This window comes from Poecilia latipinna, unplaced genomic scaffold (genome assembly GCF_001443285.1).
Source record: "Poecilia latipinna isolate Pla-1442-1.1 unplaced genomic scaffold, P_latipinna-1.0 Scaffold183, whole genome shotgun sequence".
Taxonomy (NCBI): Eukaryota; Metazoa; Chordata; class Actinopteri; order Cyprinodontiformes; family Poeciliidae; genus Poecilia; species Poecilia latipinna.
The window spans coordinates 460,535-482,620 of record NW_015112799.1 but is presented as its reverse complement, the minus strand read 5'-3'; the positions used below and the strand labels follow the sequence as shown (position 1 = coordinate 482,620).

Sequence of the window (22,086 nt, the reverse complement as noted above, 5' to 3'; positions counted from 1 at the left end):
ACATTCGCCATTATAACCCGAAGAGCCATTTTGATCTCAGGTCAAACATAAAAAAAAAAATAATGTCATATAACTTTTTGGAAAAATACATATTAGATAAATATCTACTTTAGGAAATTTGTTGTAATTTTAAAGAACCTCCACTCTATCTCTGTGTTTAGGTTTTAAAATAAAGATAAACAACAGAGTAATGTGAAAAACCAAAAAAGCACATAGATTCCAACCTAATAACGAGGAAAAATAGATATAAAAGCATATTAGTGGTACTCACAGTGTCATTCTTTATGGAATTTCAATGCAAGCATTGCAGGGAAAAAAAAGGTCAAACCTGAATTTGTTATTATATCTATATTTATTTAGCTGGTTCCTTTTTATTTTTTAACCAAATTATTAGGAACCATTGTGGAAGGTCCAAAGAACCCTGCACCTTTGGGTGCAGGGTTCCCAAAGGAACCAGGGTTCCCTGTTCTGTTCTGTTCTTCACACAGAACAGAACAATCTGTTCTGTTCTGTGAACAGAACAATCTGAACAGAACAATCTGTTCTGTTCACACAGAACAGATTGACTTAGTCTGTTCTGTGTGAAGATATCTGAATAACAGTATTTCCTAGCACTACTGTTCAACTCCTAATTTGTTATTGTTAAAAAGAACATCTGCACAAGCACCTTCCTAAATGACCCTACTAGTTTCTATGGTACTGAACCAGCAGAACCTGTTATTTTTTTTCCTCTTCTGCACGCTCTACTATCATTCATATCATCTTACCAGCGCTGTGGGAAATCAATACCAAACCAAGATGTCTGCATAACACCGCATATTGTTCCTGAACGCCACTCAGTTCAGATACAGCTGAACGTTTTTGTGGATATTTGGACGGCTTTTGGACGGCTGGTTCTGGCACGATGATTCTGGTTTGGATCGTATTGTTTTTATCAGGTAAGACTGTATTTTACAATTTGTAGGTCTGAGGCTGTAGAAATTAGTACTTATCGGTTAGATTTTAGATGCTTAGTTTCCACACAGAAATGTAAGTTAAAGAACATTTTCTTCATATTGTAACTTTAAGCAGTTACATGGTGCTTCAAGTCATAAATATAAATATTAAAGTAATATAATTATTTCTTTTGAGCTGCTGTGCTTTTTCATTGCAGTTTAATAAGCAGAAAGCACAACCAAGAATATATTATTATTATATTACTTCATTTTAATTTGCCTAAAGCTACAGAAGCAAGACGTTTTACCTTCTAGTGCAGTTAAATTTTAGCAATCTATTGTAGAGTGGAGGGTTTTTTAGCATGAATAAAGTTTACAACAATATCTCAGTTGTAGTTCTGAACATGAGTAATGGCCAAGACATCTTTCTCCTATGAAGGCTTTTTCAAATTGGGACCATTCAAAGTAACTAACCACATGTACCATTATAACAGATGCAAATTTATTATAGCTATCAGTATATATTTTTGTTTTATAGTTAATCTGACTGAATGTGTGCCAGAGAAGCCAAAGAGATCCACTCTGAACCAGCTGACCAGAACCCTGCTGAGGAAATATGACTGTGGAGTTCGACCCGTCCACAACTGGACCAGTTCTACTACAGTCTACATAGACCTCATACTACAGTCTGTCCTCGATGTGGTATGTCACTTCAACAGGTTTAGCTTATGTTGCTCTCTCAATTATTGTGGCCTGCAGGTTTTTGACAAAAATCCTTTGTGTACTGCAAAGTGACCTCTAAGGTCAGTGATGGTAACCTTTTGAGTAACCAGCAAGTAGCCATTAACTTTACTTTCTAATAGACTGATTTTACTAGAAACCAAAAGTAACTTCGGATTATTCAAAAGTAATCTTTTGAGTAAGCAGCAGGTAACCATTAAGGTTCAGAAACTAATCTGTAGATTTCTGTTACACTAGTGTGGATATTCTGTTAAACCTATGGTTAACCTGCTAACTGGAGGAACCAAAATCACCAAAATGCCTGAAAAGGTATACCTATAAATTACAGAAAATAGCCTGTAAATTTCATAACACAATAGACTGCTCTAAATCTTCATGTAAGTTTCACAAAGCAGTCTGTTGATTCTCTAACAGTAGTAGTAATGTTTTGCTGCAGTAACCTTGTAGCTCAGAAATCACAACCCCAAGTTATAGAACTTTTTCTTTTTTTTAGAAAGCAACTCTTGGACTCAATTTCACAACTTCAGTAAAAGTGACATGGAATGTTTAAATCTAATCAACCGTCATAATGCTTCAGTTGTTAATAATTTTTTTTTAAATCACGTCAACCTCTAACTTAATTTATAATCTATAACGACAACCACTGAGCGGTTTTGTTTGTTTGTTTTCCAGGATGGAAAGACCCAGAGCATTACTACAAGCATTTGGTACAGACAGGTAGATGTTCTCTTAACTGTTTAATTTGTTTCTCATTGTTAGGTTTAGAAAAGTAAATATTTTGCCAGGCTTTAACATAAATTGGCTGTTGTCAGATCTGGAGGGATGAGTTCCTCGTTTGGGACCCGGAGGACTTTGATGGCATCACTGAGCTCTCTCTCTCTTCTGACGCCATCTGGGTGCCTGACATCATCGTCACTGAATTGTAAGAGGAATATTCTTGTTGTGCATCTCTGCTCCTCGTCATTATAAGTAACTATATTTATATTTTTCTTACATAGTTCAATTTTTAGAATATCTTAAGAAGATATCTGTTTGCCTCAATGAAATGTGACTTGATTCTAATGTCCAGAACTGAAGCGATGTTCATTTGAAATGCAAAATGTATGTGAAAAAGGCTTAAACATTGCTTAGTGACATAAAAGAAGCTCCAGCAATAGTGCAAATTAGGAGAGACTTTCTGTGGAAAATCTAAAACTTATTTGGAGTTTTTTTTTTTTTAGTAAACAGAGCAAAAATAAAAGATTAATGTGTTTGTGGACATTTTGAGAAGATGCAGAGATATTGTCAACAATCTTAAGCACTTTGATTAAATTTAAATACAAGATACAAGAAATATAAAATAGCTCCTCCAGAAGTGGCACATTTCATGGTCTCATTAAATTAACAAACATTTACAAAGACTACATAGTGATTTGAATAAAACTACAAATACATTTGTACAATAACAAAATTTTAATGTTCGTATAATTTATTTCATTCAAACCTAAATGTTACATACTAATATAAAATCGATTGTTATTAAAGTTAGTTTTATGCAATATTCCAATTGTGTAGTTTATTTTTATTGAAAATTTTAAGACATCAAATTTTGATCAAAATTTTTGATATTGTGAGTTTAGTAAAAATGTCAACACATTTAAGGCATCGTTTTATTTCTTAAATCCTGTTATTATATTTGTATTCAAATTACTAAACATTTAAAAGAAATATTTAGATTTGATCTAAGTTACTCAGCAGTGATGTTTTTACTTTCAGAAATGAAATAGAAGAGCAAATTGTCTTTCTACTGTCTGGTGGCAGTTTGCAGGAAACTCTGAGGGTAAATCAGCTGGAGCAGGCCCTGGACATTAGAATCAGAGACCCAGCCTAAACCTTAAACTAAAACTAAATGTGATGTGGATAATTAATCAGCACAATTCCTCTGTTTCATGTGTCTTTTTTAGTGTGGAAGAGGGAAAGTCTCCTCCCATCCCCTACGTCTACGTCAACTCGTCTGGTTCTGTGAGGAACTACCGGCCGATCCAGGCGGTGCTGGCATGCAGCTTGGAGATGTACGCCTTTCCTTTTGACAAGCAGAACTGCAGCCTCACCTTTCGCAGCTGGCTTCACTCAGGTTGGCCTCCAGCTTCTGCTTCTGTAGCTAATAGATGGGACACGATGTCTGGAAGATGAAAGATACATCAACCATATTAACAGTCAAACAACACGACTGTAAAGAACACAGATGCCAAAGTTTTAGGTACAAATCCAAGGTGCAACACAGCGAGGCGAGTCAAAAGGCTTTCCGTTTTTTATTTTTTATTTTAAATATTTATTCAATCATCAGTACCTTGAAAAGGTTAAATTAGATCCAGAACATTTCAAAGATCACAACTATGGCCTTCAGCATGTTTTTAGGGTTTTTATATGACAACATAAATTAGCAAAAAGGAAACGTATTCATGGTTTCTAGAATTTTCTACATATCTGAAAAGTGTGGCATGCACTTGTTTTTACCCTCAGATGTTTGTTAGAGAAGAACAGAGACAAAGGAACCCAACAGACAGGAAGACCCTTGGGGAAAAAAAAAAAAAGAAAAACATGTGATGCTTACCCATGTGGTACATTGACATCACATGTAAAACATCAAATGTGTGCCATGTGCTTTTGCAAGCGGTTTCACATGTTAAAGTGATGTAAAAACACATGTGAAGGTACAATGTACAACGAGACATTCGAGTATTTCCATTTTTTTAAATATTTCTATGGAGTTAAAAACAGGTGTTATATGTTATTATATGATATAACTTTCACATGTTACAGCACAATAACACGTCTCACATATTCCAACTCAATTAAATCGTTTTGCCTACTTCCACAAGCTCGTTGGTGCAGTCTGCAACAAAACAAAGGACACAGTAGAGAAAATAAATTTTCCCTGCGTCCTGTTGTTGGGTTCCCATCTTGCCGCCTCTGGTTTTATTCTCCTTCCTGTTTTATCTCTCTCGGCAGTGAAAGAAATCGACCTGGCTCTGTGGAGGAGCGCAGAGGCCATTGCAGGCGATAAGAGGGAGTTCATGAATGATGGCGAGTGGGAACTGCTGTCCGTTCCATCGCAGTACTGGCAGATCCGCCAAGACGACGCCGACTATGCTCAGATCCAGTTCAACGTATGTTGAACACACACATTTTCACCCTGAGAAAACCATTTTTATGAAAGTAATTATAAAGGAGGACAATAAAATGGTTCACATAAAAAAATAAATCTTATTTAATCTTAAGTTAATGGTTATTGCATATGGACGGAGTAAATGCGGTGTGAGGACTGATGGCTCGTCGTAAACCGCGGCCCTTTAAAACCGTGTAGCAAAGTGTAAAAGCGTGAAGCAATTGGCTGCGACCTTCACGGATTGAGCCGCGGAGTTAATTCCAAACGATGAAACAGCGGCAGCGGCTTCTGGCGAGCAAAGAGACGGATGGAGAGAGGAGCTGATAGACAGGGCAGGGTGAGCAACCATAATGAGACTGTCTCAGTGGCTGCCTGATCAATGGACCTCTTGTTAGTCGAGAGCAAAATGGCTCCATAGCCCAATGCAGGTGGAGAGCAGGGAGGGCGGCTGTTTATTCAGCTCAAAGAACGAAGGCTTCTCAGTAATGGAGCATTTCATGGCTCACTGTGTTATTGTACGGCTGGTGGCAGCTTGGTCCCTGTGCCACATGAAAGATACAGTGCTGGGAAGAAATGGGCCTTCTTACAAATTTAGTCTGTTTTTCTTTTTTTGACACAGTTTTAGATCATATGCTCAAAGCTTTAGGTTGGCCCTTTCTTAAATATAGGGTCAAAATCATTGTTTTTTTTTTGTTTGTTTAGAAATATTTGAACTCAGGAACTTCGTGCTGCAACATTTCAATCAAATTTAGATCTGGTCTTTGATTCAGCAACTCAACATTTTTTTCAGACTCAAAGGTCTTCTTAATTATTTTGGATCATAGTCCTGCTAAGAAAAGCAAGTGAGGCAGAGCTTAAAGCTGCAGTACATATCTTTAAAAATATATATGATTTTTATATGTTTGTTAAAACTGTCACCATGTTGTGACAGTGCAATATGAGAGAAAAGATCTCTGTGAAAAGATCAATCTCCTCCCACTCAAAAACAACCAATCAGAGCCAGGAGGAGGGTCTTACTGCTATCAATCATGCTCATGTACATGCTCACCTCTCTAACCTCAAAACATAAAACATCAGAGGAGATTACAATTCAAAATCTGATCATTACAACTATAAAACTTTGACACACATTGTCCCTAAAATGCCAAATTTTCTTTGTGCAGTGTGATTTTTTTATTTTCTTGCAAGCAGAAACTTACTTTTACTTTGGCTTACTTAATTTCTGACTGGTTTGCAGGAGGCAACCAACCTTCATATGTGCAATTTTAATTTAAACCTGTTGCTCTCTTTGGACTTTAAGCCAGAGGTGTGCTTTGATGTTACAGTTTGTCTTGGGAAATCACTAGGAAATTGTGTGTTTCTCTATTACTGAAAGTGACACATGTGGCAATGGAGGAGTTGAGGAACACATCCAGTATGAACAACGCTTTCTTGTCTCACCAGCTCCTCACCCTGTGCACTTACGTTTTTCTGCAGCTGCTGATCCGCCGGCGCCCCCTGCTGTACGTGGTCGGCCTCCTCATTCCCAGCATCTTCCTCATGCTGGTGGATGTGGTGAGTTTCTACCTGCCTCTGAACAGCGGAACGAGAATTGCCTTTAAGATCAGCATTCTGCTGGGCTACACCGTCTTCAGGGTCAACCTGACAGACGAACTGCCTGCCACCGCTCTCAGGACTCCTCTCATCGGTACGACGTCTCCTCATGTTAAGAAAAACATTTTGTTTTCCACATCAATAGATTTAAACAAAGTTTAAATCTGTTTTTTAAATCATAAAAACAAATAGGAATCTTGTAATCCTAACACAGTTTAAATCCACAAACTGATGCAGGATAATTTGGATTACTTAGCATATCTTAAGAAGGAAAAATGGGGGATCATTTTTCAAAGTCAAATTTTTATCACGTTATTCATTAAATTAGAAATGTCACAGTTTTAAACTAAATATTTTATTAGCAATTAATATAGTTTTTAAACTAAATATTTAGCTAAAATGTAAATAGCTTGGTAAATCTCTGAGTTAAAGCTAAATATTCTATCAAGCTAAATATTTAGCATCAAAGTAAATATTTTCCTTACAAACTAGCTCTGAGCTAAATATTTTAGCTAATATTCACTTGCCGATAACCAGAAGTGGACTACCAAAATAAAAGCTCTGTCTCGTGATATAGAACTAACGTTTAGTTAATTTGCTAAATATTTAGCCCTGAGCTTGCTAGCTAAATGCTAACTGCTTTCTTTCTGATTAAATATTTAGTGTGGAACTGATGTTTATTACTGACGGACAAACATGGAGAAAACAACTTTTTCCTCTTAAGACGGGCTACATAACCCAAATTATTGCTGTTAATTTTTGACTGACTTTGCAAATGACACTCTATGGACCTTACCAAGCCCCGCCCAGAAACGCCCCTCGACAGTCCCACGTGGCTGCACGTCTCACAAACAAAGCCTCGCGGAGCTTAGTTTCTATGTGTAAACATGGCGTCTTTCATTTCGACCGACTCTCTGCAGAGTATTTCTGAGTCGATTAGTGTAGCATTTATGCCAGATTTTCAAAAAATATCAGCCACGACAATGGACAGGGGAACCAACAAGTTCATGTCATCTTTTATGGACATCAATACTGAAGCCACGGGATGCCTCCAACATTGTGCGCGTCACAGCGAAATGCTACCAGTCGATGAGGAAAACAGCAGATCCTCACACCCTCAGCATAAATATAGCTGTGGACAAGATCGGTGATGCCTATTGTTCTTGCAAGGCTGGGTAAGTCGGGCATTCATGGTTTTGAGGGTTACTTTTGAAATCAGTGATTTCTGTTGTTGGCACATGTTTGAGTGTACCTAGGCCTGATACACAGTACTAGGTGCTAGCGTGGCTATCACGATTACAGTTTAGTAAAAAGCCTTTTCAAGTAAAATAAAATCATTAATGTGTGTCAGATACGGTACACATTGCATATTGATCTGTTCAGCTAACGTAAGACCATATAACAGACAGGCTTCAAGGTGTAGAAGTTGTATCGGTACTGCCATTATGCTGTACTTAGCTAAAAGGTTTTCATAATGGATGTGTTTATTATTGACTTTTTTTCAGCCATTGTTCACACATTATAGGCCTCCTTAAGACCTTACAATATTTCAAGCTTCAAAATCCCAAAGGTATCGGGAGGTGCTGGTGCCTATCTCTAGCTAACGTTCCGGGCAAGAGGCGGGGGGACCCTGGACAGGTCGCCAGTCTGTCGCAGGCCACTCAAAATATCCCCATTCACTAAACATAAATAAAGCAAAGTAATAATACTTACACCAGCACACACTCCTTTGTTCTTATTGATCCGACGGTTGAGCTGCAAATGCGGTCGTGCACAAGCTTTGATCCAAGCTAGGTATTCCATATCATATTTGGGAAATCTGTGAATTTTATTTCCACAAATACGATCAGGATACCTGACATCACCTGTACAGATTCCCCACTGACAGTGGAGAACCATTCTTATTTGAGTTCTGTCGCAAAAACTTTGATTGTGTAGATTGTGGTCTGCTAGTCCACAATCTACATTAGCATGTGTATACTACTTTAGCTTTTGTTTGTGAGACGGTCAAGCACGTAGTAGCTGCGCAGTGACGTCAAATGGGCATTAGCCAATGAAACTCGGACCCTGTGGTAAGGTCCATTATTATGCATGAAAGAACCATTGCTGTAAGAAGTTAAACGGAAAATTTAAGCAAAATTATGTGTTTAAAACTAAGAAACTTTTGTTTCGAGAAAATGACCTTGTCCTAATATCAGAACAGCAAAAGCAGCAGGTAAAGTCACTGTATGGTTGAAAAGGAGAAATTGCTGGAATTGTCCTGGCAAACCAGAAAACACTTTTCTCTGCCTCTTTGGGATAATTGATCCGCTGAGTGAAATAACAGGAAGCTGATCGGATCTGATCTCCTTTCAGGTGTGTTCTTCGTGGTGTGCATGGCCATGCTGATGCTCAGTCTCATCAAGTCCATATTGGTGGTGAAGCTGCTCCATCACAGCGAGAAAGAGGTCAAGCAAATGTCACTGTCTGCCTGCCTGCTGGACCGGTACGGCTCAGCCGGCCACAGCCTCAGCGAGAGCGCTTTGACCTCCATCAAAACCCTCGACAACATCTACGCGCCTGGAGGTACGCAATAAGCTTTAAGACCGATCATCTATCAGCGGGACAGCAGAGATATCTGACACCTTTCTGTCTTCACTCTACAAATAACAATAAAGACTTTCTGTGGGGAAGTTCAGCCTAGCACGACACTTCTGCCATTTTCAACGGCCGTTTTGCTTCCCTGCATGTGTTTGGATTAAATAACAGGGAAGAGGATAAAACGTGTAAAAATGCTGAGCTTTTTCTGAGTATACAAACTGTAAACTGAGAAATCTTACTATAATCTCAAAATTCTGACTTTTATCATATGAGATTAAAATTAATCTTTTTTTTTTCTAATGACCCCGATCTTCTTCCAATGAATCTGCTAGTTAAACCTTATTCTTACATTTTCACAGATTATGAGCTTGAAAGCTCCCTGGAGGAAGATCTCCTGTCCCTGAATGACGTCCCAGATCCTCCGTCTGGACTGGAGTGGCTGCTCCAGGAACTGGTTTCCCTTCGGATGGCTTTTTCCCAGGAGGACAGCGAGTCTTCAGCTCAGGCCGAATGGCTGTCGCTCTGCCTGCGGCTCGACCGCTTGCTGTTTCGCTTTTACCTGCTGGTTTTAGCCGTGTACACCGGTACGCTGCTGCTGCTGTGGGCCAGATGGAGCTTCACTTGAGCTACAGCACAAATACGATCACTTGGTGGTTCGGTTCAACAACACTGATTGGGAAACTCGTTCAGAAGAGAAGTCATCTGATTTGGACAAACTCATTGTAAATGGTATTACTAAGTCATAGATTTTGTAAACAGTTATCTAAAAGTTTTACATTTCTTTGCTTTTCTAAAAAAATGACCATGCTTTGGAGGCTCTGAACTCCCTTTTATTGCAAAAAGTGATTGAACAAGAGCTTTTAGATGCTCTCATTTACTCCTACAAATTTCAGTCTGTATTGTTTTTGTTTTGTTGCGTCTACTAAATAATATTTTTTGTTTTATCAAGTTTCAGTTGGCTTCTTTTGTATGACCTGCAGAACAATCTGCAGTCTTAGTAGCCCCGGATTCAAGTTCAGACTTTGACACTAAGAAGCTAGGGATGTATATTTTTGATGTAGAAATATTTAATTGGCAAAATTAAACTTTAACTTCTCATTGGTTATTTTAATGCATGGCATTCCAAAGGGTTCTGTTCTTGATCCTGTTTAGTTTGTGTCTTATTTGTTTCCCTTGTCTTATTTTATATGATCATCACCAGGTAATGTCAGAAGCTTTTTTTGTGGTGAGTCAAGCATCCATCAGGCATCTGCAGGTGACGAAAAATGCTATTATATGTATTTTTTGCATTAGCATTTGGCACTATTTAATAGTTTGACTCCAATATATTTATTTTTTGTGTATTTTTGTGTCATTTGCATAGAAATTTGTGAACCACTTTGAAGTGCTTCATTAATAAAGGCAGCGTGTTATTACTATCTGAGACATCTCCAGTCACTGGTACGCTGATGACATTCAGCTTTGTTACTACTGTACATTTTAAACCCTAGAGAACTCTAAAGCTTTTCATAAGGCCATAACATCCTGGTTGTTAGAGGTCAACAAAAACAAAACAGAGGCTCTTATTTGGTCGGCACTAAAGATTTTTTTATCTAAAAAAAAAAAACATCAATAAAGTTTCCTCCATGTGGGAGGATGAGTTATGCTCTCATGACACCAAACATGAACGTCTGGGCCTCAATTTCAAAAATTATGAAACAAAAACATCACAGAGAGTCATCGTAATCACAGCAGAACATGGTGGCAGCATCATAATATGGGGTTACCTTCTCTCAGGTGGATTTTGAGTTATTTTTTGTCATCACAGATGCAAATGTGAATAGTTAGAAATCCTGGAAAGCAGAAAATTGAACAAGGATTTAGTTTTTCAGTCTATAGATGGATGCAGAAAATGGTCACGTTAATGATGTGACAGCAAAGACAGAAAACTGAAATTCAATTCAAGTTTTAGTTTAAGTTTGTGCTCAAAAAACATTCTTGCAACTTTGTTTGTTTCTTGCAATTTTCCTCCAAACAGATTTATTTGTTTCACAGTTGAAGTGAACAGGAAACATTTCAGAATAAAAATGGAAAAAAAAGGTTTTTAAAAAGGTTGTCTTAGTTTTTTTTAATCAACTTAAAATCCAGATTTTTGTAAATAGGGTGTGATGAACGCTTTTTAGGGTTCTTTCAGCATTATGTCGCCTAGAACAAACTTTATGTTATTCTTTTTATATTAATCTGACATATTTGTTCCTTGTGTCTTCAAGGGTCACTTTTGTTTAAATCAAATGAGTTCTTTAAAAAAATGAGTCACATTAAACTCTCCCCTGCTCATTCTGTTATTCTTCCTGGTCTGTCATTATGTTTCCGGACAGCAGTGATTCACTCAGAGATACGGTCCGACACTGAATCTCTCTGGAGAGAATCCCTCACCGTCCGTGTGCTGTTACCATATCATTTTCATACTTTAATCTCGGTCCACCCGCCACAAAACAGATCAGTAAAAACCATTAATATCTCAGCTGCTGCAGCTCTGCTCCCCGTTGGTTTTTTAACAGCCATGATAAGAATATTAAAAGTGCATTTACAGGAAAGCAGCTGCTGGAACAATCCATGGTAATGCAATTCTGGAGATATTGGCAGTGGATCAGGTGACGCTGTGTTATGCAATAAAGACCTAAGAATTTATAGCTGCTTTATACTGATTACTGTCTTATCTCCAGTAATAAGAGAGTAGAATTTATATTCTGTGAATTTGTGTTGCTTTAAATATAAATCACAAGTTTTTTTTTTATGTTTGGCCTTTTATAACACAAAAAAGACATTCTGCTACTGCAAGTCCTGCTGTGCCACGATACCGCAACTTCTATCCTGCTGCAACACCTGAGTCAAATAACTGCATAATGAACAGGCCTTGGCAAAACCTGCTGACAACCCAAAGAGATAATTAAGCTTTTTGATTCAGGTGCTTCGGAGCAGAGATGCATCCAAAGGTTGCAGGAGAGTCGCAGTCGAGGATTCGGTTTGCAGACCTCGGCTTCATAGGAATGAGATTTTTCAGTCAAAATGTCAGGTGACAGAAATGTTCTTCATGCTGAAATAATCATATTAGTCGGTGGGACTTCCTTTGTGACATGCACACATTAAAAACAAAAACAAAAAGTCTTAATAATATGCTCCATCTTCAGAGATGTTTGGAAAACTAAGGAAACACACATGTGAAAGATCTTCTTGGAGATTTTTCTCCCTGTCAGATTTCTCCTGCATCAGTTAAATCAGTGTTTTTCATTGTGGTGGCCTCAGAAAGTTGGAGGAAAGACGAACCAGCTAGCAAGAAATAGAAAAAAAATCTGACATGGAAACGACCGAAGGAACCAGCTCTGCGAAAGAACCATGAGAACTGTAGGAATAAAATTAAATTTCATCCGATTAATATAAAATATTACATACATTGATAGTGAAAAGTTTTTTTCTTTGGTAATAAATTCATAATATGATAACATTTTCTGCCACAGAGTTCCTGGCCATCTAAAAATCAGATGGTATCAGGCAGAATTTATGTTAAATGGATGCAATAATGACTGAACAGTGAGTAAAAAACATTCTAATACTTGATGTTTCTTTACATGTTTTGTCTGTGGGTTTACAGAGGGGGTCCCCGGCCACAGGTTGATGCTCTTTGGGGGAAAGTTTGGGAAGTCTTGCGCTAAATAACTTAAAGTATATCAAAAACTGAGCTTTAATTTTATTTATTGAAGCAAAACAAAACAACAACAAAAAAAAAAAACAGATTTTCCTGTAAATATTTGGTATTTTGCCAAAAATACCTTTGGAGCAGAAAAAAAGACATACTGAATTTTACTTTTTAATCCCATAAAAACCTCTAAGTTAATTCATTTCACTCAGCTCCAGCTGTCATTTCTCAGACATGATGTGAGATCTTTAGATGGACTTTTTGCTGCGGTCACCTCAGTGAGCTGCTGCTTTATGGAGCGGAGAGGAGGGGCTTCACATGGATATGCCCTCCAGCCCACTGACACCAGCAGGGTTTCATAGTGGAAGTGGATGAAGTGATGCGTGAAGCTGATGGATATGGAGGATAAGGGAGTCGGGCTTCCCGAGGTCTTCCATCAGAACGACAGGAGAGCCGTCACAGCAGCAGAGACCCAGGTCGGCTCTGAACATGAGGCTGTCATCGGGCTGGACGGCGCTTCTTTACCTGCTGCTCCATGGAGCTGCTACCTTCTGCACAGGTACACTACACTCTACTTTAATACACTGTAAAAACTGAAATATTAACGCCGACCTAAGATTAAAGCACCAGATTCAGTCTTAGTGTCCGCAGAACGTTCAGAAGTCATTTTCTAATTGTTAAAAGCACATTTTTGTCTGTTGAGTAAATAAATAAATATTTATCAACAGCATGTCTAAATTTGAGAAATTATTCAGGTATGAACAATGCAATTAATTTCTGAAAATGCTCAGACTAGTATAGTTCTGTCAAAATTATTGCTCAACAATAATACTGACAAAAATTTTAATCAGTACAAATGATTAGTTTACTATAACTTGTGATTTATTATTTGATTATAAATAAATAATAAATCAAAAGAATGTTGCAAGGTGGGTATTTTGTTTTGCAAATATCTATTAATATAGTTTAAGTTACTCAAATGTAACTTTAGAAAATATTCACTACTACTCATTTTGCTATTTGTGAAAACAAATTGGGGTTTAAATTTGACCTTAAAGCAACAAAAGGGAAAAATCCATAACTCATAAAATGTTAAATTTAAACAAATGTTTGTAAGTTGTCCACAAGTATGTTCACCATGTTTGATGGAAGTAAAAGTTGTTGAGAAGTTTTAGCTGAACTTTGATCTTGGGATTTTTTTTAACTTGCAGTTTAATTTTACCAAAAGTAATTCACTAAATCAAAGATAGTCCCCGAAAAGTACAGGAAATTCATTTTACCTTGCTTCCGATAAGAGGTGATTTAAGATTTTTCAGCTTATTTTCTGATTTCGTCAAGTTTTAGTTGACAGATTTTCTGATTTCACAGGTAGAAGGTGTTTGGGCTGCAAAATTAAGTGAAGCTCCAAAATCTTTTTGATAACTGATTACATTTAACAAAGAGAACATCCAGTCAGATAAGTAACATAATTTAAAAACTGTATTTTATATTTACTTTGGTTATATTTGGCAAATATTAACATTCATTTCAGGATCTAAAACATGCACGTGTGGCAAAAAGACTGAAGAAATTTAGGGAGATAATACACTTTTTATTGTAACAGATTTAGTAAGGCTTTAATACTTTATATTATATTAAATCACTTTTTTACTGTTTTGTCCCTTTTACAACAACAAGTGAATGTTAGCAGAATAAAATGTCCTTTGTTGGTTTTGGTGTGAAGTAACCGCTGAGTTATAATTCTGCAGAAAAAATAAGCAGTGAAAGCATCAATGTTTTCTTTGCGTTGAGGCCGCTGACAGAAAATCCACTGTGAATGTCTCTAACAACCCAAGAGATCCACACATACAAAGAAATCAACACAAATTAGTCTATAAATTAGTTGAAATAAAAGGAAATGTCAGCAAGAGAAAAGCATTGAGCTTAAATGTGTTCCACGCTCAGCAGCTTTCGTTGGTAATAACACAATCAAAATGTTTCCTGAACGGAGAAACTGGTGACATGCATTATTACTCAGGTGACCAATTCTTCCACTCAAACTTTCATTAAATCTCAAAGGTTTTCTGCTTTTGTGTCACTGAAAAAATATCCGGTTTTGTTATTAGATTCTTATGAAGAACATTAATATACATTCCTCAGCTCCTCCATCCTTCAGTTATGTGAGATCTGCCTCCACCTTCAAATTTCACATTTATTGTGGTTTTTGAGGGTTAGGTGGAATGAAATTTCCCTTCGAAACATGGTGTAAACAAACATATCCAAAAATTTGAGATTTGGTCTTTGGTCTTTAAGGAAGCTTTAGGACGCTTTTTGTCAGCAGTGGAGTCTTGTGCAGTGAAAGCCTAAATAAGCTATGGTGATTGAGTGAATCTCTTGCTGTTTTCATGGATAAGCTGGACCTGTCAATGGATAAACAGACAGATTATTGAGATCAGCAGCTGGTGGTGGCTGGTTTATGGTGAGATTATGTTCTCTGCACATACAGATTTTGCCCCCAGTGATGTGCAATGGTAAATTTAAATGATTAAAAGTATATCTGTGGGTTGTGCTGTGGTGGCTCAGGGGTTAAGCACAACCCACATATGGAGGCCTCGATGCAGCTGTTGCAAGTTTGATTCCTGGCCTTGACGACCTTTGCTGCATGTCTTCCCCCTTCTCTTATTACCCACTTTCCTATCAATTAAATATCGAATAAAGGCCACTAGAGCCAAAAAAATCTTTTAAAAAAAAGTATATCTGTACCGTTATATTTAGTTTCTTGTGTTATAAATTGGCAACAAGAAACCTTTTTTTTTAATCTAAAACAGCTGAGTTTTTTTTCTCTCAGTGATAGGAAAAAAAGCAGATGTCAGTCAATTTCTATTCTTAGCTTTATTTTTTCATATATTTAGTGCATGAATCCCACTTTAACACATGACATAATTTGCAAACATTTCCATGATTTCTGTTCATGTGTGGATTACCACGGTTGCTACATGCCTCTAGTGGGAATTTAATTTTTGTCTGTTCTAATGTGAAGAGCATTTTTCCTTCCTGTTGATCCACATGTGAACGTAAATAATTTGCTGTTTTCCAGTTAAAAAGCCGCCCAGTAACCCTGGAAGGTTTGCCAACGCCACCTTGGTGCGGCTGGCTGACTTCCTGAGCACTGGATATAAGAAAGGAGTGAGACCTGTGAAGGACTGGAGGACGTCCACTATTGTTGCCATAGACCTCATGGTTTACTCCATCCTCAATGTGGTGAGTTCTGCTCACAGTTCGGTGGTTCAGGAATACCTCTGGACTGATCAACGTCTTACTGGCACTTAAGCAACGTGACAGATTTTAGACTCTCCTGTATTTCTGTATCTTAATAAAGGACGAGAAGAACCAGGTATTGACGACATATGTGTGGTACAGACAGGTAAGAGCAATGACTATTGAACCGTCTGAGTTAGGGCTGGGTAATATGGCTGACAAAAATGTCACAGTATAAGCATTTCATATCAGTGGATATCGATAATTATTAATTTGTTTTTCTGTTATAAATATATGAAATCCTACCAAAACTGGTGACCTTTTCACTCCACGCCGGTGTTTATTATCTTTAAAACGTTATGAGACACGGTAGCAATACCTTAAGCTGATGCTGCGCAAGTTGCTCAACAGATTGTTGCTAGGTAACCAAAGAGTGAGTGAGTTGCCGAGTTTCCTCTGCCTACAGCCCCCAGAATGCTGTGTGGTTCTGGATGGGAGTTCAGTGAAATTATTGAACATTCTTTCAAACATATTAGCCATTGATATTGATGATGTGTCTATTGTGATATATATTGTTATTGATTAATTGTCCAGCCATAGTCTGAGTGAATAACTACTTATTGATATTTTGTGAAAAACAATGTTTTAATCTCTAGAGATTGGAAAAAAATAAAAAATAAACAAACTTCAAGCAGACAGTGGGCCCTTCAGATGAAGTAAAATATCTTGGTGTTTTATTTAATTTGATCCAAATCTGAATTAACTGTTTCAGTGCTCTCATGTTTTAGATTTCATCATAAATAAAAATGCAATTTTGTGTAAATTTTTATTCTTATTGATTAGGTACTTTTTTTTTCTAGTGTTTTAGAATTTCAATCTTTCAACAGTGTTTATGTCTGATTATATTGATCAGGTTATTCTTCTTTGTTTTATGCACTATAAGTGTATAGCAACTTCTCTGCTGTTAGAATCTGATTATTTATGGTGTTGAATCTTTCAGTCATGGACAGATGAGTTCCTGGTGTGGAACCCAGAGGATTTTGATGAAGTCAAGCAAGTCTCCCTGCCTACAGCTAACGTCTGGGTTCCTGACATTCTCATCAACGAGTTGTAAGAGATTTCCTTCACTTTGGCCCTTCTGCCGCGCTGAATGTGATCATACAAACATGGTTTTGCATTTGCTGTGTGTGACTGGCAGCGTCGATGTGGGGAAGTCTCCAGATATTCCTTATGTCTACGTTACACACGAAGGTCTGGTGCAGAACTACAAGCCCATCCAGGTCGTCACCGCCTGCACACTCAACATCTACAACTTCCCGTTTGACGTCCAGAAATGCAGCCTCACCTTCCAGAGCTGGCTCCACACCAGTAAATCAGCATTTATTCACAGAGGAAATACAAAATGTTAATTGATTGGTTGAGATCAATAGCAGTGCTGTACAAACACAGACTTGCATCTCTACAAAGTTAATTTCTTTTTGCTTTGCTTTTCTCACTTAAATGTTTCAGATCATCAAACTCATTTTAACATCAAAGATAACCTGAGTAAATATAAAATGCAGTTTTAAAATGAGGATTTCCATGGAGGCTGAGAAGTGCAAATGTGATGCGCTGCTAACACACGAATGATGCAAATCCGAAAACACACACACACACACACACACCCACACACACACACACACACACAGACACACACACACACACACACACACACAAACAAACATCAAATCTGTCGCAATAGACAATAACGCTACAATCTCAGATAGTATATTCACTGCAAAGCAGTGTAAACAGAATAAAACTAGAGTAAATATTTTAGTACACTTAAAATAAGACAAAACTACCAAGTAACTTTTCCGCAAGATATATTACCTTGTTTTAAGTGAGTAATTCCGTAATATGAATAAATATTGTTATTTTAAACTTATAACAAGACATTTTTTCCCATTTTATAAGTGGAACTAGGACTTTTTCACCAATATTAATAAATTATTGATTTGAAACAAACTCCTATATCTTGCTGAAAAGTTATTTGTAAGTTAGTTTTATATGATTTCAAGTGTACAAAGATATTTGCACTGCAAAGTAGACCAAAAATAATTGGTAGGATTTTGTGTTTTTGCAGTGTTCTGTTTATTGAGATGCAATATGTTTTCTTTGAACATAAAATTATTTTTTTATTTTTATGTTTTTGCTTTAAAATTTAAATCTTAGATCTTTTAAAAGACAAAAAAAACAAACAAAAAAAACAGAAAATGACAGATTTCACCTCCAAACCAGCACACTGCATCCCGGTTGTGTGCAGAAGCGTTGTTGTTTTGTCTGGCTCCTCCTGCTGTGGTTTAGGCTCACAGAGTGGAGGGGGTGAATGAGAGCGGACATGTTGTCAGGCCTGCTTCGAGCTGCTCCAAACATTGTGTTTGATCTGCAGTCGATGACATCAACATCACCCTGATGCGAAGCCCGGAGAAGCTCCGGGACGACAAGAGCGTCTTCATGAACCAGGGAGAGTGGGAGCTGCTGCACATTCTGTCCAATTACAAGATCTTCAGCGTGGACAACGACGACTACTATGCAGAGATGAAGTTCCACGTGAGTGTGCAAGGAAAAACTACTGAGAATAAATATTAAATGTTTCTCAACAGATTGGAAACATCAAACAGGACAAATATCTTTTAGACATTTGCTTGTTTTACGTTTTGTATTGCGCAGTCTGATGAATTTTGGGTTTGGAGCTTATCTAGACTTATTCTCAGGTCACACATTCAGTGCGTAAATTAGTAACAAATTAAAGTTTAAACTGTTTTTTGTTCTGTCAGCCAGGCTTCTTGTCCGGCCTAACATGCAGCTGCTTTCCCCAGGTGGTGATCCGACGGCGGCCGCTGTTTTACACGGTGAACCTGCTGCTGCCCAGCGTCTTCCTGATGGTGATGGACATCGTTGGTTTCTTTCTGCCTCCAGACAGCGGAGAGAGAGTATCCTTTAAGATCACTTTGCTGCTCGGCTACTCGGTCTTCCTCATCATCGTATCCGACACTCTGCCTGCCACAGCCATCGGGACGCCACTGATAGGTGACCGGGGTTCACGAAGTCTAAAAGGAGTTTCCATTTAACCAAAAGACTATTTCATTACCTCTAAAGAAATGCAACATCATTCTGAGTGTTTTTTTGTTTTGTTATTGTTGTTTTTGTGCAAACAGTACATATCCAAAACTAATTTACTCAATGCAGCATATTGAATTATTTATATTGAATTGTTCTGTCTCATTTTAAATCATATCAGATTGTCTCAGGTCAAATATTTCAACATGGTCATGCATTACATCAAACCTAATCAAACTGCATCACGCTATGCTATTATATTATTTTATACTGTCGGATGTCAAATTATTACAAGTCATATATCATTCAAAACTATTTTATTTTGTATTGTAAAATATTCTGTTGAGTTAAGTTGCGGTGTAGTATATTTAACTACATCATATCAAAAAGCATCAAATTATGTATTATTTCAGATTTTTACTGTATCACATTGAATTTGGACAACAACTATGTATCCAACCCAACAGGAAAATAATGAATACTTGTGGTTTTTTTTTTTATTTTTAACAAAAGTCTAATTTTCAGCACTACAGAAATTACAAACACAACTCTTTACTGTGCAGCAAGCTAATGAGATGCTACAAACCCGTGGTTAAAATGATTCCAGATTGTATATCATCTCATGTATCTCACCTAACTTGGCAATGTATCTTATCACATTATAATGTATTATTTCATTTCATATTATATGTTCACATTCTATAGCGTGTCAACTTTAAAATGATTGAAACCTGTGGAAGACCTATGTTTCCAGTAATCTTTGGATTTGACCAACATTAATGTCAAAACATTGGAAGTTGAGGAGAAGCAAAGCCAGATGGCAAATAGCAGAGGTCTTCCATTTCACATCATATTGAAACCAAGTTGCATTGTACTGTATCTCCAAAGCCGTCAATCTTTGTGCTCTTACCTGGTCCTGCAGGTGTGTACTTCGTGGTCTGCATGGCTCTCCTGGTGATCAGCCTAACAGAAACCGTACTGATTGTACGTCTGGTCCACAAGCAGGATCTGCAGCCACCCGTCCCCCACTGGGTGAAATACCTTATCCTGGAAAGAGCTCCGGTTCTCTTCTGCATCCACAAAAAGCACCGCTTCTGTGCGAGGCTGTCGTCTCAGGCTTCAGAGCTGGACCGCTCCAAGGAAAACAACTACGGGACGGGTAAGGTAACAAAGCCTCTCCTATAAAAGTTTAAATCAATTTCATTTCATTTCACTTTATTTTGCCTTTCATTCACTCAATAATAACTATGAGTAGTTCATGTAACAACTATAAACAAAACAACTAATGAAACAGAGGAGAAAGAAGCATAAACTTATAATATTCACACCTATTCACATTCAAGGAAAGTTAGCTATTCAGCTCAGAAGACAACAATGACGTATTTGGGCTAATGTAAATAGAAAAAAAAATTGAATAATTTTCCACCAAAAAAAATCTCAGAAATTGTCTAAAAAATAGAATAAAATTTCTGAGTCTGAGAGGTAAAAAAATTGCTAGAAAAAACTCTGAAATTTGAGATTAGCCTCAGAAATTTTCTTGAAGAAACTTGGATATTTTCTAAGTTTCTTAAGCTTAAAATTTTCTGAGTTTTTTCTAGAAAATATCTGAGATCTCAACATTTTTTAAACTTTTTCTAGCAAATGTTTTACTTTTCAAACTCGACTTTTCAGGTAAAATTTTTTTCTACAATATTTCTGAGATTAATCTAAAAAGAATCTGGTTTTTTTTTGTCTATTCTAAATGTTCCATTTGTTCACGCTGTCTTGTCCTTTCGTCAGTCACGTCATCTACAACAGAATCTTTAGATCTTTTGAATAGAAAAATTGGTTTCTGAACTAAAAATTATTTCTGAATGAAACTTTTTTTTTTCAAATTGTCACCTTTAACTTCAAAATCGAATCATTAGATACTGAAAGATTTGCATCTCTATTTTAAGTTCTACCCCACACTTCCACACAATATGTCAGATCTAGCGAAATAAGAATCAATCTTTGAGCTGCTTTAATATTTTCTTCCTAACCAATTGCTTTATTCATAGATGTAAGAGGCTAAATAATAAAATTACACCTTTGTCTCATTCTGCAGCCCAGTGCTCCCTCCACCACACCTGTGAGATAGGCCAGAGGCTCAGCCAGCAGGACAGAGAGAGTGGGATGCTTGGACTTCGCCTGGCCCCATCCAGGGACAACACTCCGCCCGTCATGGACAACATCCTCCAAGAGGTGATGGCCATTCGGCATTTCCTGGAGAAGAGGGACCGGTGTCGGGAAATCGCCAAGGAGTGGCTCCAGGTCGGCTACGTGCTGGACGTGCTGCTCTTCAGAGTTTACCTAGTGGCCGTGATCGCCTACAGCATCACACTGGGCACTCTGTGGTCGGTCTGGCAGGTGGCCTGAGTTTCGCCCCTCCACCCAGTCAGCGTAGGTCAATCACAAATAAGTATATCAAGTATAAGTGGCTGAAGCTCATAGGATAAAGGAGGCATTCATGAATAGAGAAATAACTCCTCTAGATGAGGCCACCATGTAAATTCAGAGGACGAGACACTAAAATGTCCTCGTAAACGTTGTAATTTAGGCCTAATCTGGTAGTTTGAAGGCATATGACTCAAAAGTAACAAGAGGGGCTTCATCAGGAGGAACACAAAAGCTTTTCTGAGACGCTCCAAAGGCACATTGGCATTCTGTCCCAAACTGTTTCAGGTGCAGTTAATACGGATCATTACAGGGGATAAAACAGGGATAAAACAGTGAAGTCAAAGCTAAGTTTTATTCCAGATATCTACTGAGTTGAAGAAAACAATGATACGACTAGGAAATGAAAAACAATCATCTGAAGAGGAGAAATAATAATAAACTTAGTTACCAAAGGAGAAAATATATAAGAAAAATCTCTGAATATATAAATGGACGCTAACGTTTGTCCTATATTGCTACACAATTAATGACTTAATATATGCAAATTGGTAACAAATTCTTTAGGAATGCTTTTTGCATTTAGACCTTCCTGGATCTGAAACTTAGGAAATGTGAAGTGGGACAGTTTTTGGAGAGCTACACATTAAGGCTGTTGA

General features: G+C 37.4%; 2 protein-coding genes across 2 annotated transcripts; both read left to right on the top strand.

The window, feature by feature from the left end:
* The first annotated feature begins 904 nt into the window (after positions 1–904).
* htr3b (5-hydroxytryptamine (serotonin) receptor 3B) lies at positions 905–10,395 on the top strand. Its single transcript, XM_015030444.1, has 9 exons — positions 905–938; positions 1,474–1,637; positions 2,349–2,393; positions 2,489–2,598; positions 3,620–3,789; positions 4,668–4,825; positions 6,301–6,511; positions 8,773–8,982; positions 9,357–10,395. The coding sequence occupies exons 1-9, from the start codon at positions 905–907 to the stop codon at positions 9,620–9,622; spliced, it is 1,368 nt and encodes a 455-aa protein (XP_014885930.1). The 3' UTR covers positions 9,623–10,395.
* A 2,464-nt stretch (positions 10,396–12,859) lies between these two features.
* On the top strand, positions 12,860–21,467 carry htr3a (5-hydroxytryptamine (serotonin) receptor 3A). Its single transcript, XM_015030481.1, has 9 exons — positions 12,860–13,232; positions 15,750–15,913; positions 16,032–16,076; positions 16,911–17,020; positions 17,109–17,278; positions 18,342–18,502; positions 18,772–18,982; positions 19,935–20,171; positions 21,099–21,467. Exons 1-9 carry the CDS (start codon positions 13,163–13,165, stop codon positions 21,407–21,409), a joined length of 1,479 nt encoding a protein of 492 aa, XP_014885967.1. The 5' UTR covers positions 12,860–13,162; the 3' UTR covers positions 21,410–21,467.
* Positions 21,468–22,086: the final 619 nt, after the last annotated feature.

Bases quoted from the DNA above. Each gene is read 5' to 3' on its own strand.
- htr3b (XM_015030444.1), top strand. From the start codon at position 905: ATGATTCTGGTTTGGATCGTATTGTTTTTATCAG. The intron at 939-1,473 runs GTAAGACTGTAT...TTTGTTTTATAG, and splicing joins GATCGTATTGTTTTTATCAG to TTAATCTGACTGAATGTGTG. The intron at 1,638-2,348 runs GTATGTCACTTC...TTTGTTTTCCAG, and splicing joins TACAGTCTGTCCTCGATGTG to GATGGAAAGACCCAGAGCAT.
- htr3a (XM_015030481.1), top strand. From the start codon at position 13,163: ATGAGGCTGTCATCGGGCTGGACGGCGCTTCTTTACCTGCTGCTCCAT. The intron at 17,021-17,108 runs GTAAGAGATTTC...TGTGACTGGCAG, and splicing joins GACATTCTCATCAACGAGTT to CGTCGATGTGGGGAAGTCTC. The intron at 18,983-19,934 runs GTGACCGGGGTT...CTGGTCCTGCAG, and splicing joins CATCGGGACGCCACTGATAG to GTGTGTACTTCGTGGTCTGC.